The sequence below is a fragment of the Neoarius graeffei genome, chromosome 10, assembly GCF_027579695.1.
Source record: "Neoarius graeffei isolate fNeoGra1 chromosome 10, fNeoGra1.pri, whole genome shotgun sequence".
Lineage (NCBI taxonomy): Eukaryota > Metazoa > Chordata > Actinopteri > Siluriformes > Ariidae > Neoarius > Neoarius graeffei.
The window spans coordinates 59894101-59914696 of record NC_083578.1 but is presented as its reverse complement, the minus strand read 5'-3'; the positions used below and the strand labels follow the sequence as shown (position 1 = coordinate 59914696).

The window sequence follows — 20596 nt, the reverse complement described above, 5'->3', positions numbered from 1 at the left end:
ATCATGCAGCACTGTACAAGCACCCAGTGTGCTCCTATGTTAATTTACATGGCCCTGTTTGTCCCAAAAGCTTCATATGAATTCCTGATTGCTAATTCTAGTACATGAATATATCTGCCCAGTGTACATTTTTTCATGAGAGCCCACTCACAAAGCACACCTTCCATGCTGAACCCCAACTTCCAAGTCGGAAGCTGTGGAGCTTTAATTACCCAAAGAGCCCTTGAGGAACTCTTTCTAAGAGTGAGTATGATGTAGAGTAAAGAATTACACAATCAGGGCTATCTAAAATTTAAATGCTTTCAAGGGCGGCATGGTGGTGTAAGTGGTTAGCACGGTCGCCTCACAGCAAGAGTTCGAGCCCAGCGGCTGGCGAGGGCCTTTCTGTGTGGAGTTTGCATGTTCTCCCCGTGTCTGCGTGGGTTTCCTCCGGGTACTCCGGTTTCCCCCACAGTCCAAAGACATGTGGTTAGGTTAATATGGGACGGCCTTGGGCTGAGGTGCCCTTGAGTGAGGCGCCTAACTCCCAACTGGTCTCCCGTCGCTGTTAGCATGGCTGCCCACTGCTCTGGGTATGTGTGTGTGCTCATTGCTCTCGTGTGTGTGTGTGCATGTATGTGTTCACTGTTTCAGGTGGGTTAAATGCAGAGAGGAATTTCACAAATGTGTGATGAATAAAGTTGTGCTTGTGCTTTTAACCATTCAACTCAACAAGGAAGTCAGTGTCCCAGTGTTCAAAAGTTTGGTTTTGACATTACGACAAACACAATTTTGTCATAAATACAACAGAAAAGTTGTGACTTTATGTATAAAACTAACTATCTCTCTCTCTCTCTCTCTCTCTCTCTCTCTCTCTCTATATATATATATATATATATATATATATATATATATATATATATATATATATATATATGTGTGTGTGTATGTATATACATACATACATACATACATACATACACACACACACACACACACTAACTGCTATGACTACTACAAATAACATAATTACATGGAGAATAGAATGTAAAATAATTATTGAAGTAAAGTACTTTGAAGTGATTGGGGGAAAAAGACACAACCTCCATGCTAACAAACTATTTGCAAGGTGTTTATAATAAAGAAACACCCAGTTGTCAGGTTCTACGTAGAACCTATGTAGGAAAAAAGGATGAACTATTAAGAATTCTACTTTATCCCTTTTTGTCTAAGCTGAATGTTTTGAATCTTGTTGGAAAGCCAATATTTGTGTGATGAATAGAAAGATTTAAGTTGTGCCACGGGGAGAAAAGGGTATATAAACAAGATTAAAAGCTGTATGTAAGCCAAAACAAACATGAACCTTTTCATTATTGATCAGTCTAAAGTTTTGAATGCACAACTTGCCTGGGACATTTTAAAGCAGCAGTTTAACAGTTTATAAACCTAATAGTCAAAATGCTAATCCGCAATGCAAGGTTCCAAAATTGTGCATGGTCTCTGGAAGATTTTAGGATAAACACTGCCATATACAAAGATCTATAAAACATATCTGAATACATCAGTGAAGCTACAGTCATATGCTGGCACCACAACAGCAAGTGAGGTCACTGGCCGTATTTCTTTTACGGGAAGAGGGAACGGAAATCATTTCCAGTAAAATTGATTGATTTCTTATATATAAAAATATAATCAAACAGGAACTAACACATTCTGAACAAGGAAAAAAGCATTAATTGACGAAATATATTTTACACAATTATACTCCTTCCAGTTCCCCCTAATATATAAATAATATAAATAACATACATTGTTAGTTTAAAAAAAAATCTGAGACTTTCACCTTTCCAAATAAGGAATGTATGGTTCGCAGATACATATGAGGTTCTTGTTGTAAACATTCTGATTGGTCACTGGGAAAGGAGTATTGTGAGACGACCCTCAAGGCAAGTGTTAAAGAAGCAGAGACTCATCAAATACAATAGGCAACAGCATAGGTTAGTAGCTTATCTAAAACTTTTTTGTGTGTGTGCGCAGTTAGAATAATTTTGTCCTTGGATGAGAGTTATTTTTCTATTTTTACTATATACTCCAGGTTTTGAAATTTAGATCTCTACGTGAGAAGCCAATAATGAGGACAGTGATACATATTATAGTACTCCTTGTGCTTGTGCTTCAAATCCAGCAAACAGGTTTGTATATTATATTATATTATATTATATTATATTATATTATATTATATTATATTATATTATATTATATTATATTATATTATACTATATTATATTATATTATACAACCATCAGTCCGAAAAGGTTGGAATGGTATGTTGAAATTGAAATTAAATCTGAAAACAATGATTTGTAAATAATTTCTGACCTGCATTGCATTCAAAACAACAGAGCAGCACATTATTTGATGTTTTTCCCTCATAAATTTCTTTTTTTTTTTTAAATAAACACATCAGTTTTGATTCTTGTGACACATTTAAAAAAAACTTGGGATGGTAAAGCATTACCATTACTTTATAATGTTTCCATTCCTTCTCACAACACTTAAAAGATGTTTAGGGACTGAAGACACCAAGTGATGAAATGTTTCAGGTGTTATTTTGTCCCATTCTTCCTGCAAACAGGTCTTAAGTGCGGAAGAGTATGGGGTCGTCATTGTAATTTTTCGTTTCAAATTTTGCCACACATTCTCTATTGGGGACAGAGGGGCAGGGACCCTCTTCTACCACAGCCATGCCTTTGTAATGTGTGCAGAATGTGGTTTTGCATTGTCTTGTTGAAATATCCCTGAAAAAGACGTCGGCTTGAAGTCAGCATATATTGCTCCAAAATCTCAATGTACTTTTCTGCATTAATGCTGCCACCACAGAGGTGGAAGTTACCTTTGCCAAGGGTACTGACAGAACCCCATACCATGACAGATCCTGGCTTTTGGATTTGTTACTGGTAACAGTCTGTATGGTCCTTTTTGTCTTTGGTCCAGAGCACACGGCGTCCGTTTCTTACCTGGTATACTGATTTGTCTGACCACAGTAAAGTTTTAACTGGCATTTGTGGATGTAACTCTGTATTGTAGTGCTTGACAAAGGTTTGCCAAAGTAATCCGAAGCCCATGTAGTTATATCAGCTATAGCAGCTATAGATGAATGACAGTTCTTGATGCAGTGCCGTCTGAGGGATTGGAGATCACGAGTGTTCAGCTTAGGCACAGAGATTCTTCCAGATTCTCTGAATCTTTTGATGATATTATGCACTATAGATGATGATATGTTCAAACTCTTTGCAATTTTACACTGTCGAACTCCTTTCTGATATTGCTTCACTATTTGTTGGCGCAGAATTAGGGGGATTGGTGATCCTCTTCCCATCTTTACTTCTGAGAGCCATTGCCACTCCAAGATGCTCTTTTTATACCCAATCATGTTAATGACCTATTGCCAATTGACCTAATGAGTTGCAATTTGGTCCTCCAGCTGTTCCTTTTTTGTACCTTTAACTTTTCCAGCCTCTTATTGCCCCTGTCCCAACTTTTTTGAGATGTGTTGCTGTCATGAAATTTCAAATGAGCCAATACTTGGCATGAAATTTCAAAATGTCTCACTTTCGACATTTGATATGTTGTCTATGTTCTATTGTGAATACAATATCAGTTTTTGAGATTTGTAAATTATTGCATTCCGTTTTTATTTACAATTTGTACTTTGTCCCAACTTTTTTGGAATCAGGGTTGTAGTTTGTAAAACACTCATGTCCATATAACATAATATCATATAATACAATATATTACAAACCCCATTTCCAGAAAAATGACAAAAGTACAAAAAACAAATCTGTGATATGTTAATTCATATGAACTGACACAAGTGCAAAGAACAGATTTTCAATTGTTTTACTGACCAACTTAATTGTATTTTGCAAATATATACGAAGCTAAAATTTGATGCCTGCAACACATTAAAAAAAAAAGTTGGGACGGAGGCAAAATAAGACTGAAAAGTTTATAGGATATTCAAGTAACACCATTTTAGAAGATTCAACAATAAGCAGGTTAACTGATAACAGGTGAGGGTATCATGATTGGGTATAAAAGTAGCATGCACCAAAGATTCATTCTTTGCAAGCAAGGATGGGTTGTGACTCACCCCTTTGGAATTTTTTTAAGCCTTCATTCGTCACATGTACATTAGACCACAGTGAAATTCTTTCTCTGCATTTAACCCATCTGGGGACATGAGCACACATACCCAGAGCAGTGGGCAACTGTGCTGCAGCACCCGGGGGGCAGTTGGGAGTTACGTGCTTGCTCAAGGGCACCTTAGCCATGGACGTAGAGGAAGAGGAAAGTGCTGTTCACTCCCCCCACCCACATACATTCCTGCTTGTCCAGGGAATTGAACCAGTGACCTTTTGGTCTAACCTTTAGGCTATGGGTTTCCCAAATTTTGTGCCAAAATTCATGAGAAAATTGTTAGTCAATTCAAAAAGAACATTTCTCCACACCAGATTGCAGAGAATGTAGGTCTTTCAAACACTACAGTACATCATATTGTAAAAAGATTCAGGGAATTCTGAGACATCTGTGTGTAAAGGGCAAGGTCGGAAACCACTGTTGAATGTGCATGACCTTCGATCCCTCAGGCAGCACTGCCTGAGGAACCATCATGCTAATGTGACAAACATGGGCTCAGGAGTACTTGGGAAAACGGTTGTCACTTAGAGTCTGCTGCTGCATCCAGAAATGCAACCTGAAACTGTATTATGTAAGAAGGAAGCCATTCATCAATTCTGTGCAGAAATGCCACTGATTTCTCTGGGCCAAAACTCATCTCGGATGGATTGAAAGACAGTGGGAACATGTGCTGTGGCCAGAGGAGTCCATATTTCAGCTTGTTTTGGGGAAAAATGGACGTTGAGTTTGACGTTGAGGTTGAACATGACCATCCAATTTGTCATCAGAGAAAGGTGCAAAAGTCAGCATCTGTGATGGTATGGGGGTGCATCAGTGCCCACGGCATGGGTGAGTTGCATGTATGTGAAGGTATCATTGACGCTGAGGCATATTGGGATTTTAGAGACACATATTGCCATCAAGGCAACATCTCTTCAGACGAAGTCCATGCTTATTTCTGCAGGACAATGCTAGGCCTCATTCTGAATGGCTACAACAGTGTGGCTTTGTAGACACAGAGTGCATGTGCTTGACTGGTCTGCTGCCAGTCCAGCTCTGTCTCCTATTGAGAATGTATGTGGCATCATGAAGAGGAGAATCAGACAATGGCGACCACGGACTGTTGAACAGCTGAAGTTTTGTATCAAGCAAGAATGGACAAAAATTCCAATTGCAAAACTGTAACAATTAGTATCCTCAGATCCCATACGATTAAGAAGTGTTATTAAAAGGAAAGGTGATGTAACACAATGTAATAATGCCTCTGTTCCAACTTTTTTGAGTGTGTTGCAGGCATCAAATTCTAATTTTTTTATATTTACAAAATACAATTAAGTTGGTCAGTAAAACTATTGAAAATCTTTTCTTTGTACTTTTGTCAGTTAAATAAAGGTTCACGTGAATTACCAAATCACATATTTTTGTTTTTATTGCATTTTGGAAAATATCCCAACTTTTCTGGAAATTGGGTTTGTATATTATATTATAATAATGTGTAATCTAAATTGCTGTTTGTGTTACACTGACAATTTTTTTTCCCCAGTCTCCCAGTTAGTACAGTGTTATGCCAATTTTAACCCAACAAATGGAGCATGCAGCAATATTTTGGGGGAAGTGGAACTTGATGACTGTTGTATGAACCCTGGATATGGGTATCAGGATAAAGATAGTGTTTGCCAGTCTTGCAGGTAAGTTCAGCACTAATTTTGGAGCCACTGCCATTGGCTTGTAATCCTTCATTTACACTGGACTTAGCGAGTGACTTCCTGCAAAACTTTCAAGAAAGACATTAATACTGTTGCGATGACTAGATATTTTAATTTGGCAGTGTTACATTATAATAACTCACAACACTTCATGTGGATCATGTAGATCATTCATTAAAATGAATTTTCTAAACATTTATTTAAAATCCATGAGTGCATGTATTCATTAACTTGTAATTTAATCTATATTATAAAATCATTGTAATCACAATTTTACAGCACTGTATTTTGGATCAAGGTGAGACAGTAGTGTGGGAGATTTGTTCAACAAAGTGTGAACTGAGACTACGTACAAACTAAAAACCAGAGATCACAGAAATTACTTAAACACAAGAAATGACTAGGGAAATGGAAGCAGACCAAATAATAACTGATAAATTACACAAGTGACTAAGAATAACCATACAAAACAGGCATGCAAATACACTTGGAATTACAATGACAGTATATTGGTATTGCAATGACAAGTGACTAAATGAAACAGTCCTCAATGAGTTGAGAACAATCACCTGCTAAAGAGCTTGTTGAGGCCTACTAGGACATACCGTTCATTACACATTTATTTTTTGTGTATTCTAGGCCAGTGATTCTCAAACTGTGGTACGCGTACCACTAGTGGTACGCGGGCTCCATTCTAGTGGTACGCCAAAGAATCACTTAATTAAATATAAATAAAATTTAAAAAATAAAATAAAACGTGAAATACTATCCATAATATCCGAATGGATGAAAATATCTTATCAACCGATGACAAGAAAATGAAAGGAGATACAAATTAAGTTAATAATTTTAAAAAGTTTGCAAGTGCTTCTGGGTAGCCGTACGTAGCATACGTATGCATTCCCGCCGGTTCCGCTGACAGACGGTTATCCGCCATTGGCAGACTAGGCTGTGATGGGAAAAGGTGGAGCTGGCTTTGCTAATTATGACAAGTACGACAAAATTACTGTCGTGGCTTAAATCCGTGAATGGGAGCGTGGATCAGGAGAAAGGGAGAACTGAAGAGGACGTGTGTGAGCCGAGCGCAGATGCTAACGACAGTGGCAAAACCAGCCCCAGAACTGCTAGCAAACGGCAGAAACCAGTGAGGAGGAAGTCTCATCTCATCTCATCTCATTATCTCTAGCCGCTTTATCCTTCTACAGGGTCGCAGGCAAGCTGGAGCCTATCCCAGCTGACTACGGGCGAAAGGCGGGGTACACCCTGGACAAGTCGCCAGGTCATCACAGGGCTGACACATAGACACAGACAACCATTCACACTCACATTCACACCTACGGTCAATTTAGAGTCACCAGTTAACCTAACCTGCATGTCTTTGGACTGTGGGGGAAACCGGAGCACCCGGAGGAAACCCACGCGGACACGGGGAGAACATGCAAACTCCACACAGAAAGGCCCTCGCCGGCCACGGGGCTCGAACCCGGACCCTCTTGCTGTGAGGCGACAGCGCTAACCACTACACCACCGTGCCACCCTGAGGAGGAAGTATGACGAAAAATACATTAAACTGGGATTCATTTGGAGCGGGACAGAGGAGCTGCCCAGGCCGCAGTGTGTTGTATGCGGGGACGTTCTGAGCAATGAGTCCATGAAACCATCGCATCTTAAACGGCATCTTACAACCAAACACGCAGCACTAAATGACAAACCAATGGATTTTTTTTAACGAAAACGTGATGAACTGAAGCAGTCCAAGTCCACCATTCTGTCCTATGGTACACCCGTAGCCAAAGCACAGGAAGCTTCATATCGTGCCAGCCTCCTGATTGCCAGAGCCGGTAAGCCGCACACAATCGGGGAACTGCTGTGTTTGCCATTAGCCAAAGAGATGACACGTATCATGTGTGGAGAGAAAGCTGCCAGAGAGTTAAACTTGGTGCCGCTTTCAAATGACACCATGTCAAGGAGAATAAATGACATGGGTGACGATGTTAAAAAGACACTGATTGAGCGCATTAAGAACAGTAGATATTTTACCATACAGCTTGATGAGACTACAGATGTTGCAGATTTGGCCAATTTATTTGATTCATTATTTAAGTACAGTCTTTTATTTTCCTATATTTAAAAACAGTGTTACTGTTCAAAGTACTGTGTGTAATGTTACAGTGGCCAACAATATTAAATATACTTGTTAAATAAAACCTCCGCCTTGTTTTTAATGAATACTTAGACCTACTACGCTACTGTATTTTAATGTTGGTCATTATGGTGGTACTTGGAGAGCCAAGTATTTTCTGAGGTGGTTCTTGGTGAAAAAAGTTTGAGAACCACTGTTCTAGGCTATACAGGATTTTTAGCAGCTATAAAAATCTACGAAATTGGAAAAAAGGAAGACCATTCACAAAACTAACAATGTATAAATATAAAAATCACCCATGCCTTACACTAAAGATGTGAGGTTTAATAATGTTGTCTTGTCTGGGTCTCTTTCATCAATATTCTTTGCTGTAATGAATGAACGAATGAGGGAACCTGATTTCAGCCTTGTGGTTTCCACATCCATCATTGCAGTCATTCTGTATGTGTTTGTAACACATGTACAGTTGTGGTCAGAAGTTTACATATAGTGACATGAATGTCATCTTGGATATGAATGTCATGGCAATAGTTGGGCTTTCAGTAATTTCTTTGAACTGTTCTTTTTCTGTGGCAGAATGATTGTACAGCGTACATCTTTAATTAAAAAAAAAATCACTAGAATTTGGTGCACAAGTTTTCATTTTCTTTGGATTTTCTGAAATCAACACAGGGTCAAAATTATACATACAGGGTCAAGAATTTACATATGCTGTCAAGGACCAGACAGGAGAGGAGATCAAATGCACTCAAACCACAGTTTATTAATAACAGGGGAAAAGGGAGTTAAGGCTCGGTCCCACTGGCCGATGGACACAAAACGTATGCAAAAAGGACACAGCGGACGAGCAAAATTTCGGGGGTGGCTCTATCCGTTTTCATCCGCTCCAGAAATGGACAAAATTGGCGAAAATTTGCGAAAACAGAACGGAAAAGAACGGTCGTGGGTAGTATATAGCGGGGATGTTAAATGCATGTTCATAGGAAGCCTAGCGGATGAAAGCGGACGGAAGTGGATGACAGCTCCGAAGGGGTTACCGGTGATAACTGAGAAGCGGACGCATAGCAGATGAAGGGGATGCATCACGTACGCCTAACGGAAACAAAGGGCATGTTGCGCGGATGTATATCGGATGCAGACCGTTCACTGCGCTAGGTGTCCTTCTGCATACTCTAGACATACTCCAGACATCCTAAATATACGAGATACATCTCAGATATAAACGCTTTGTCCGTTTTGAATACTTTATATACGAGATGCATACGCTTACATCCTTTCTATTTCCGTGCTACTAACGATGAATAGACGTTTCATGTACCTTATCTTTCCTCCCTCTTTCCGTTTTCAGCTGCAGCGGATGTGAGTTGTGAGGATGCCCAGAGGATGCAGAGAGGATACAGCAGACGTTTAACGGATGATGACGGACATAGAACATTTGTTGCTCGTATATGTCGTGGATTTACATCGTACACGGCGGAAAGTTCATCCGTTCTAAAAGTTTTGTGCAGCTCAAAACTTTTTGCACGGATGAAACCACAGTGGACAGATGCTCGATGGATAGAGCGTATGAAGCACGTATGCAATGAGTACACAACAGATGCATAGCGTTTTCCAACAGATGGCAAAGATTTTTTTACGTTTTACATCCATAAGTGTAGTGGGACCGGGCCTTTAGGAGAATGTGTGTGTGAAGTTCAGTGGCAGGAGGACTGAGAGGCAGGGATGGCTGGTGGGAGCGTCTGAGGTCTCCCATCCAAGTACTGACCAGACCTGGCCCTGCTTAGCTTCTGAGATCAGACAGGATCAGGCATTGTCAGAGAGGTGTGGCTGTAGGCTGACAGCACTTGGGTTTCAGGCAGTCTCCCAGCAGTAGTCCCTCAGCAGGCTGGAACACAGTCACAGATCAGATAGCAAGATAGGGGACAGAAATGCAGGGTCAGGTTACCGGGGCTGGAGAGTAGGGCTCCAGGCAGGGCTGCTCACACCAGGCTGATGGAGAGGCAGGCGAGCAGCAGGGCTGGGCAGGCTGGAGATCAGGAGAGGCAGGGTCGACAGGACAGAAGGCAGATCAGGTTACCAGGGCTGGAGAGCAGACAGAGTCAGATGGAACAGAATATCATCAGGAGTCAGAGTAGTAGGACTACAGAGCAGGTTATCACGCTGGAAGTTGCAGACGATCTAACACAGAAGCTTGGGAGGACTGCAGCTTAAATACACACAGGGGGGAAGCAGGTGATCGGCAACAGCCAATGACAGCCACTGGAAGTTAATAAGAGGAAGTGAGTGCGGGCATGGCCGGTAATGCTGAGTGGAGATGTACTTGAAGAGAGAAGCCCACAGGTAGGACCATGACATATGCTCACTTAGATTATTAATTCAGAGGTGCTGAAACTTCCAAAATGTCTTTTACCTTGCCGAGGTCTCTTAACTTCCTGCTAGTGATCATGACTGACTACAGCTGGTAGCTTCTTTGTGCCTTCATAAAAAGGTTTGTTTACAGCACTCATTGGATTGACTAACACACAATACAATGGGAAAGTCCAAGGAGCTCAGTGCAGATCTGAGAAAGTGGATTGCAGATATACACAACTCTGGAATGTCTCTTGGAGCCATTTCTAAACAACTGCAAATTCCAAGATCAGTTCAAACAATTGTATGCAAGTTATTGTGAGGTATAGTCACTTTACCAAGCCACTTTGCTTCAAGAAAACCCAAACTGTCACCCTCAGCTGAAAGGAAATTGGTTTGGATGGTCAGGAACAACCTGGGAACCACCATGGCACAGCTCTGCCATGAGCTGGAAGCTGATGGATCACTGCATACAGTTCGGTGAGTTTTACATCACCATGAACTAAGAGGCTGCCATCCAAGAAATAACCCCCCTGCTCCAAAATTGACACCTTGAAGCTTAACTAAAGTTTGAAGCTGACCACATGGACAAAGAAAAAAGGCTTCTGGAGGAAACCTGTATGGTCAGATGAGACAAAGATTGAGTTGTTTGGCCACAATGACCACCATGTACAGAGGGGCACTGTACCAACTAGTGGTGGTGGTAGGATCATCATGCTCTGGGGCTGTTTTGCTGCCAGTGGAACTGGCTCATTGCACAAAGTGGATGGAATAATGAAGAAGGAGGACTACCTCAGAATTCTTCAGCATAAACTATTAGAAACTTGAACATGACTTGGGATTTGGGAGTTACAACAGGATAATGAATCCAAACACGCATCAGAGCTGGTTGTGGAGGATAAAGCAGGCTAACATTAAGCTTAAAACAAGTCCTGACTCCAACCCTATTGAAAATATATGGACCATGCTTATAAGTCGAGTCCATGCCAAGAAAAAAAAAACAAATTTAATTGAACTCTACCAATTCTACCATGAAGAGTCGTGAAATATCCAACCAGAATTCTGCCAGAAGCTTGTTCATGGTGAACAAAAATGTTTGGTCAAGATGAATCTTGCAAAGAGACATTTTACCTAAATATTAGGTGTGCTGCATGTATATTTTTGACCCTGTATGTATAATTTTGACCATGTGTTGATTTCAGAAAGCCCAAAGAAAATGAAAACTTGTGCACCAAATTCTAGTGTTTTTTTTAAATTAAAGATGTATCCTGTACATTCTACCGCAGAAAAAAACAGTTCAAAGAAATTACTGAAAGCCCAAATATTGCCATGACGTTCATATCCAAGATGACGTTCATGTCACTGTACACTGTAAAAAATGTCCGTAGAATTAACAGTGAATTTATGTAAAATCATGACATAAAAAAACTGTAAATACAAAAACAATGAAGCAGTGTGTAATTTACATCAATATACTGTAAAACTCCTAACCAAATACCACTGTTAATTTAACAGTAAGAATGTATGTTGAATTGATCATATTTTTTTGTAGAATTTACAAATTGTTGTAGTTTAAACACAGACAAACTGTAATACTAAACCAGAATGTGATAGATAAAATTACATCATTGCCCTGTTAAAAAAATTAAAAAATGTCAGTAGAGGCTCTCCGGCACATTTCGTAAAACTCTAAATCAAATAAAATATCTGTCTAGTAGATCATTGCTTGTAACCATCATTTTGGAGCCACAAAAACCAATAATCGAGAACACTCACAATTCATTCCTGCATGCTTTTTTATTGTACAATGAATATCCGTAAAATTAACAGTTATGTATTGATTATTGTACATTGAATACCTGTAAAATTTACATTTAGTTATCATTAATTGTACATGGAATCCCCGTGAAATGTACAAGTTATTCTGTAATGTTGTTTACATTTCACTGTATTTTTAACAGGATTATTCTGGCAACCACAGCTGCCAGTATTTTTCCGTAAAAACAGCTGATTTTTTTTTTTTACAGTGTATGTAAACTTCTGACCACAACTGTAGATTCCCTGTGCACTCAAATGCATAAGAGCTGCTTTATGAAACTAGTACACCGTTGAATAGTCCAGCTTCTTGCTTGTGTTGATATCGCACAAAATGTAACAGGTATTCAATCCATTGCATTAGGCGGAGGATTAAACTTTAGTTTTGCCAAGGTGGCCTTGATGCCAACTTGCAGCGTACAGGGGCTTCAAAGTTTGGGAGAATAGCAGGGTACAAATAATTTACAGCAGGGTGCAAAATGGTAAAATGTCTGCCAGCAGCAGACATAATGCATGCAAAGCGTGCAGGGATATATATATATATATATAGAGAGAGAGAGATGCGAGTACGAATTTTTCATGGGGTGGGATGGTTTGGAACAGGCCATCTAAAATTGGGATAACATTTACCCGGGACGGGTATTTGAGGCAGGTCGTCTAGCTTAAGCTTGATTAGCATTGTTACGCACGCCAGTGTTTCCCACAGAAATTTTGGAGACTATGGGGGCAGCCCATGGGGGAGGTGCGGGGGTTGTTTAAAATTGAGTGATATGTTAAATATTAAGTTATTACTGAAAAACTATTGATTAAAAAAACAGACACTGAGAAATGATCCTATAAACAACTTTACCAATATAAAAGATTACCAGGACTACAAAAATGCAGAAAAATAGGCTTTACTTATCCAAATGCACCTGTTGGTTCAAAAGTTAAAGTGCATAGAACCTCACAGCACAACATGAAGTTACCTTAAAATATAATATAAATGCCTCAGCTTTCATGTAAGAAAAAAAACTATTAATACTAGTACTGTGTGCAGGCAGTCTCTCCTGAAGACTAAATTAAACAATAATTATAAACTAATAAAATAAATGGCTCAGGCTTCAGAGAAGAAAAAAAAAACAATTTGAACAGAATCTCACAGTATGATGCTGAAGCTGCCTAAACAATGGAAAATAAAATACCATTTTGGCAAAAACGTTGCCATCCATTAATTTCTTGTATTAAGTAAAAAAATATGTTGCCAGATACTGCTGACGTTTTACAGCCCAAAATATGTTCAAAACCCGCCAAAATGCACTTAAAACCTCCCAGATTGGGCGGGAAACCTCCCAATCTGGCAACACAGGTGGCAGTAATGGCTGCACTCGTGTCGAGGATATAAACACAGCTGACGCAGCAACGGACATACATGACATAGTGGATGTAATTTACGTTCACAACTTTTTTTGCTGTCAGAAATATTTAATATTAAATTTTGTGACTCGACTGACAATAGCCGGCGGCATAACAAGCCATAGCCGGCGATTTGCCGCCGGTGACTGGCTACTTTTGAGACCGCTGAGCATATTAAATGCTGCTGCACTGTATTCTGAGGTTACACACTAGACTTCAAAATGCTCCACTGGTGGGCCATCAACACTCTCCTCCAAGGCAGATCCCAAGTGTAGACGATGAATGAAAGTACATCAGGGTTTGTCTCTACATGTGACTGGGTTGTAAAAGAGAGCAACTGGACTTGCTTGAAGATTCTTGAAGACGTTTCACCTCTCAGTCGAAAGGCTTCTTCAGTTCTGTCTGACTAATAGGGAGTATCAGGTATTTATCCTCTCATGGATGAAAAGCTCATCTAAGGTGTCATTGAGTCATCCTGTTGGTGTGGGTCACTGGGGGCTGGATGTGAACGGCCTCGAGAGTCGTTAGGGTGATCAATGGATTGCCTGTTAAGGTGATCAATGGAATGCTGATTCTCTCTGTCCTCTTGTGAGTCACTGAAAACAGCTGGGTTTTAGAGGTTGCCACTGTGTCCTGTGTTTTGTGTTGGTGTTGATTACCTGTTTTCATTAGTGTCACCTGTTTCCAATTTATTTTGTGTATTTATACCCCTGAGTTCAGTCCTCTTGTCACGGAGTCTTTGTGCTGTTATGTTTAGCTCCAGTTACCTCTGTTTCTGTGTTCCTTGCCGTTGTCTCTTTGGTTTTGCACTTTGCTTTTCTTTTTGGACTTTTTGGACTTTGTGTTTACTGTTTTTTGATCTTCTGAGTGTTGGTATTTTGCCTTTTCTTTTCTATTTTTTTGCTTTTGTATTTAACTTTGACCTTTTGGATATTTTATTTTTCCCTTCATCTTCTGAGCGTTTTTTGGATTATATTTTTGTTTGATTTGTATATAGTGTAAATAAACTGTCTTTGATACTTTTCTACTTCCGCCTCACGCCTCTGTACGTGAGTCATCCCCTGGTGGCCTAGTGGGGGTTTGCTGGATTATCACACCAACAAACCAGGTTCGAATCCCAGCAAAACCTTAACACATACGTTGCAATCCTGAAATGAGTGTCCTTTGTTAAGATGAAGGTAGACAGCAGAGTCCTGGCCTGAGGAACTGGCTCTCCTGTGTTGAGCCATGTGCCTGTGAAGTGGTTGTTTAGTTTCCCCAATATACGAGTCTGTGCATTCCTCACTGCACTGAATTGCATACACTACGTTGTCCTGTTTGTGTCTGGCTATTCTGTACTTAGGGTGGACCAGTTTCTGCTTCAGGGTGTTACTGGGTCTGAAATGTACCGGAATGTTGTGTTTGTAGAAGATCCTCCTGAGTTTCTCAGATAGACCAGAAATGTAGGGAATGACAATGTTCTTGCATTTGTTCCTGTTATCCTCCTTGTCCGTTCTGTTCCTTTTTCTGCTCTTGAAGAAAGACCAGTTGGGATACCCGCAGTTCTGAAGTGCTTTCTTGATGTGATTCTGCTCCTTCTCTTTTCCCTCTACTGTTGTAGGGATGTTCTGAGCCCTGTGTTGCAAGGTCCTAATGACCCCCAATTTGTGTTCCAGTGGGTGGTGAGAGTTGAAGAGTAGGTACTGGTCTGTGTGTGTGGGTTTCCAGTAGACCTCGATGCTAAGGCTTCTGTCTTGTCTAATGTGTACATCACAATCCAAGAAGGCTAGATTATTCCCACTGACATCCTCCCGAGTGAAATTGATGTTGATATCCACTGCATTGATGTGCTTAGAGAAGGCTTCCACTTCATGGGTTTTGATTTTAACCCAGGTGTCATCCACATATCTGAACCAGTGGCTGGGAGCAACTCCTGAAAAAGTGGTCAAAGCTTTATGTTCCACTTCCTCCATGTAAAGATTGGCCACAATAGGGGACACCGGTGAGCCCATGGCGCATCCATGCTTCTGTCTGTAGAAACTTTCATTAAACTGGAAATAAGTGGTAGTCAGGCAGAGGTCAAGCAGGGTGCAAATCTGGTCCATGGTGAGGTTCATTCTATCCAGTAAGGTGTTGTCTTGAAGGAGAGCCAGTTCCTCAGGCCAGGACTCTGCTGTCTACCTTCATCTTAACAACAAAGGACACTCATTTCAGGATTGCAACGTATGCATTTTAGCCAGAGAGGATCGTAGGTATGAGCGAGGAGTTAAAGAAGCCATTTTGAGTCCTGGCCTGAGGAACTGGCTCTCCTTCAAGACAACACCTTACTGGATAGAATGAACCTCACCATGGACCAGATTTGCACCCTGCTTGACCTCTGCCTGATGAGCTTTTCATCCATGAGAGGATAAATACCTAATACTCCCTACTAGTCAGACAGAACTGAAGAAGCCTTTCGGATGAGAGGTGAAACATCTTCAAGAATCTTCAAGCAAGTCCAGTTGCTCTCTTTTACCACCCACAGTTACTATGACCTGGATGACTGAGAATCTTCACAGACATCTCTACATGTGAAGCAGCTGTACTAAGCTACACCTTGCTCACTGCACTGTTTTATAGCTGCAAATAACTTGTGCATTTGGCCCGTGCTAGTTTCTCTGTTCTACGTTCCAATGCTGTAAGGCCAGTCATTCTCTCCTCTCCATGTATATATAAGCACACTGTGCAGTGTGTACAGCTACCAGAAAGTGACAAACAAATGACTGTATTGTCTGTAGCTAGTTCATAATTTGTAATTGTACCTTCTATGGGAAACCATTCTTTAATGCCAGCTATAGAAAAGTGCTGAAACTATGACTATAACCTAGAGGACAATACATCACAGATCAGTCAAAAAGGGGGTACATGAATTTTAACCCATGTATTTTAATATACCAATGTTGTGGCCTTTAGTCAGCCTACATTCTTAATCCATATCAGTCATTCCATAAGGAAGGTTACATTTGACATTAGTAAAACCGACCAAAAAAATAAATTTAAAAAAATTGAAATGTTCTTTCCAAAATCACATATTATGTAGTGTCTCTTTACAATATATTTTCAGCATTAATGCATAATGCTATTTGCATTTTCTTAGAATAAAAAAACAGAGCTTGATAAGTGACATGTTGAATTCAACATTACCCATAAATTGTACCATGTGGTACCAGAAGGCTGGGACAGAAAACCTGACATCATGATTTCCACTGAAATACAATTCCACATTCAGGTTTCTAATAAACAACTCAAAAAACAAAAGCTATATTTTATTAGCAGTCTGCAATTTACTGAATCCTACACAAGACCAACAATCTAATCAAAGATGTTAGCTAAAAACCTTGTAAATACCTTGGAATTTTTTTTTTAACTTGTGTGTTTAAAGTTGTTAAAGGTGCTGACTGCAAAGTTGAATTCTGGGCAAAATGTTCTGTTTCTATTGCTGTTGGAGTTTTGAGATATTTCGCTGCTGCACACACTGTGTATCCTCTGTGTAAATGTTTTGCTGAGAGAAAATGCGTCTCGCATTTTACGATTCCGGAGATCACCAAAGCAAGTGAGCAACAATATCATGTGACCACCGTGCGGCGTGTTTGACCTACTTTTAACCAAAACAAGTCGTCATGGGCAAACATGGTGGACTCGGCTCTCCCGCCAACTAAAAGCAAGCGGAAAAGAAAAAGGAAAGTCTGCCTATAGTGAGTGCAACTGCAAGATAGAGATGACGTGTCATTTTTCTGGACAGATAACTAAATCATTCTAGCTAGCGCTTAGCTCTCTTAGCCTTAGAATGCATGGGCTCGACTTCACGGTAGCGAGTATGGAGTTATACACCTAATGTTTTGATCTTACAGAGAAAGAAATGATCACATAAAAGCAGTACCAGAGAAAAGATATATTCATCTTCTGTTTCATGGATCTATTCGCAAACATCAACCACAAATTACAGACCTGTGGCTCAAAACTCTCCGAGGTCGATGCAGAGTCACAATGTTTTCCGCGCATCGCCATCTTGGTGTGACCCAGTTCCTTAATTATGCCAATTAGTTCAAGCTCCTTGCATTCAGCTATTTCCGTAGGGCCATACTGTTTACCTCAAGAGGTAGGAAAATGGTCCCAAAACAGAGAAAAACAACCCTCAGCACATCAAAATGATCACATCTCGTCCACATGATATTGTTCTTGCGAGACATAAGAAAATGCCATGCACAATAAAATAATAATAATAAAATTCAGATGACTTTGCAGTCAGCACCTTTAAATGTTTGTTCACAGGTATCCTACATGGACCTCGTGGTCCCACTGGAGTGCATGCTCAGTGACTTGCACTGAGGGAGTGAGGCAGAGACAACGTTCCTGCTATGGCCTTGGAAAATGCAGTGACCCTTACCATCTAGGAAAGATACAAACTGAATCTTGTGAATCTGTCAAACACTGTCCAGGTACAGTATGAAAATGGACATAAGGATACAATAGATAACTATACTATATGGCCAAAAATTTGTGGACTCCTGAACTTAGCATTCATATATGCTTGTTGAATTTCCAATTCCAGATTTAGTCTATCCTTTGTGGTTAGAATAGCCTCTTCTTTTCTGGGAAGGAGACCTGGGGTGTTACTCAGTGTTCTAATTCATCCCAAAGGTGTTCAGTGAAGTTGAGGTCAAGGCTCTGTGTAGGCCACTCGGGTTCTTCCACTTCAACTTTGGCAAACTATGTCTTCATAGACCTTGCGTTGTGCACAGGGGCACCTGTCATTCTGGAACAGATTTGGGCCTCTTAGTTCCGGTGAAGGGAAATTGTAATGCTACATCATAAATATACATCCTGTACAATTATGTGCTTCCAACTTTATGGCAACAGTTTGAGTAAGAGCCACATACAGGTGTGATGGTCAGATGTCCACCATAGTTTGACCATATTGTATATAACAACAAAGCTAAGTGTAGCAGTTTCTTAATACCTGAATTTTATTTTAGAAAATGGAGCATGGTCTGAGTGGGGTGCATGGGAGCCATGCTCAGTTACATGTGAAAGAGGATTCAGAACAAGGACGAGGACCTGCTCTAACCCCCCTCCCAAATATGGTGGTGTTTGTGAGGGTCACAGCCTAGAAGCTGAAACTTGTGACACGGAGACTGTCTGCCCAAGTATAGTATTTTTTTTCTCTCAGTGATGAATGTTTGTCATTCATGTTCATGTAAGGAATAAAACACAACAGGGCATGCTGTTCAAGAAAAGTAATCAATGGCAGGATTGATTATTTTCTAATAACAGTATGTAGTGAAGTGCTTTATTCCTCTTATACCACAGAAGTTTGTCCGTGATTGCAATTATTTATATAAAAACAAAAAACACACAACACCCTTTAATTATATATAGTTACATTTAATTTTGTGGAATGTCTGTAAAACAAGGAAGTTCCTGTCATCACTTACACCAGGGGTGACTAAAGTCTGGCCCCAGGTGGAAATGTGGCCCATGGACTGATTTTAGTTGGCCTGCTGCATCTCTCCTAGTATGTATAGGTGGCCCACCTATCGAGTTCATTTTGTGCCATGATAAAATAAAATAAAAATAAAATAAACATTTCAAATAAAAAAACACAAGTAAAATATTAATGATCACCATTTTTTTTATTTTATTTTGCAAACCCAGTATTGTGTATTGAAAGAGATACGGGAACACGAGAGATGCTGCACACAAAACTTTACTGAACTCTGCCACTTACACTTACACCACGCATGCACACACACCTTACTCCTGAGGGCTTCATAATAAAAGGCTCTAACTTGTGCATTAGTATACACAACATTTTCCCCCTCCCCTCAAAGGAACTAACATTTTTTAACTAACTTAAGTGCATAGCTGCAAAGGAACTAACTTTTTTAACTAACTTAAGTGCATAGCTGCATAACAGTCAGGCTATTGGCAGTGGCCTATACCATGAAATTTAAGTCAGAACGTAACAAAGTCTTTCAAGTGTGAGGGGCGGACCCTGGCACGAGCAGGGCGCCCTTCCCCACTCCCTGACTGTGGCTCCTCTGCTGCAGCTGGGAAGACACCTGAATCCGGCCCTGTGGCAGGGCCGTGCCCTGGGGTTGAGGGAGTGTCAGTACCCAACTCGGGCAGTAAGTCAGGCACAACTTGCGGGTGTTGAGGCATTGGTGACTGTGGGGCTTGAGAGACATGTGTCTGTTGTGCCTCAACCTGATGAGGCACCCATGCAGAACGGGCTGGTGGCTGTGAAACTACCATCTCCCCCCCTGGGCTGTGCACTTTCCTCAGTCTTTTAGCATGCCAGCGTGACCCATCGCTAAGTTGGAATGTAGAAGGTCCCAACTGCCGCTGGACCAGGCGAGGCTGAGTCCAGTATGAAGCCATCTTGTTGTTGCGATGGGGTCTACGAGCTCTGACCCAGTCGCCTGTTCTGATGGTAGTGTCCTTGGCCCTGTGTTTCCTGTCGAAGTATTGTTGCATCTTTTGCTGATGTCTTTTCACCGAGGCTTCCACTTGACCTTGGTCATTGCCCTTTGTAGACACTACCCTGCCCTGTGCCTTGAGCCTGTCCAGCGGTAACTCCATTTCCCGGCCCAGCATAAGAAACACTGGAGACGTCCCTGTTGTGTGTTGGCTCGCTCTGTAGTGCATTAGGGTCTGGTTAAGCGCAGTCTGAAAAGCACATCCCTGAGCCAGGTGTGCACAAATGCCGTTCTTCAGGCTCTGGTTAAGACGCTCTACACCGCCGTTCGCTTGCGGGTTGTAGTATGCTGTACGAATATGCTTAATTCCCCTATCACTGAGAAACTGGGAAAAGTCTGCAGAGATAAATTGGGGCCCATTATCTGTGGTGATGGTGCGAGGCATACCCCAGCATGCAAATAGTGTGTCAAGGATATCTGTGATGGTCTGTGTTGTGACGGTCCCAGCCGGAACCACTTCAGGCCACTTAGAATGTAGGTCGTACAGCACCACCAGGAAGCGCTGATGATGAGGAATTCCCCGGCCATAAAGC

At 40.8% G+C, this 20596-nt stretch overlaps 1 protein-coding gene across 1 annotated transcript in view; it reads left to right on the top strand.

Annotated features, from left to right (window-relative positions):
- Positions 1–2110: 2110 nt before the first annotated feature.
- Positions 2111–20596, top strand: part of LOC132892543 (properdin-like) — a 37574-nt gene continuing 19088 nt past the window's right edge. Inside the window, exons 1-4 of the mRNA XM_060930826.1 lie at positions 2111–2171; positions 5702–5846; positions 17857–18023; positions 18561–18731. Of these exons, the coding sequence (XP_060786809.1) occupies positions 2111–2171; positions 5702–5846; positions 17857–18023; positions 18561–18731 (544 nt within the window). The remainder of the gene's footprint in view (positions 2172–5701; positions 5847–17856; positions 18024–18560; positions 18732–20596) is intronic.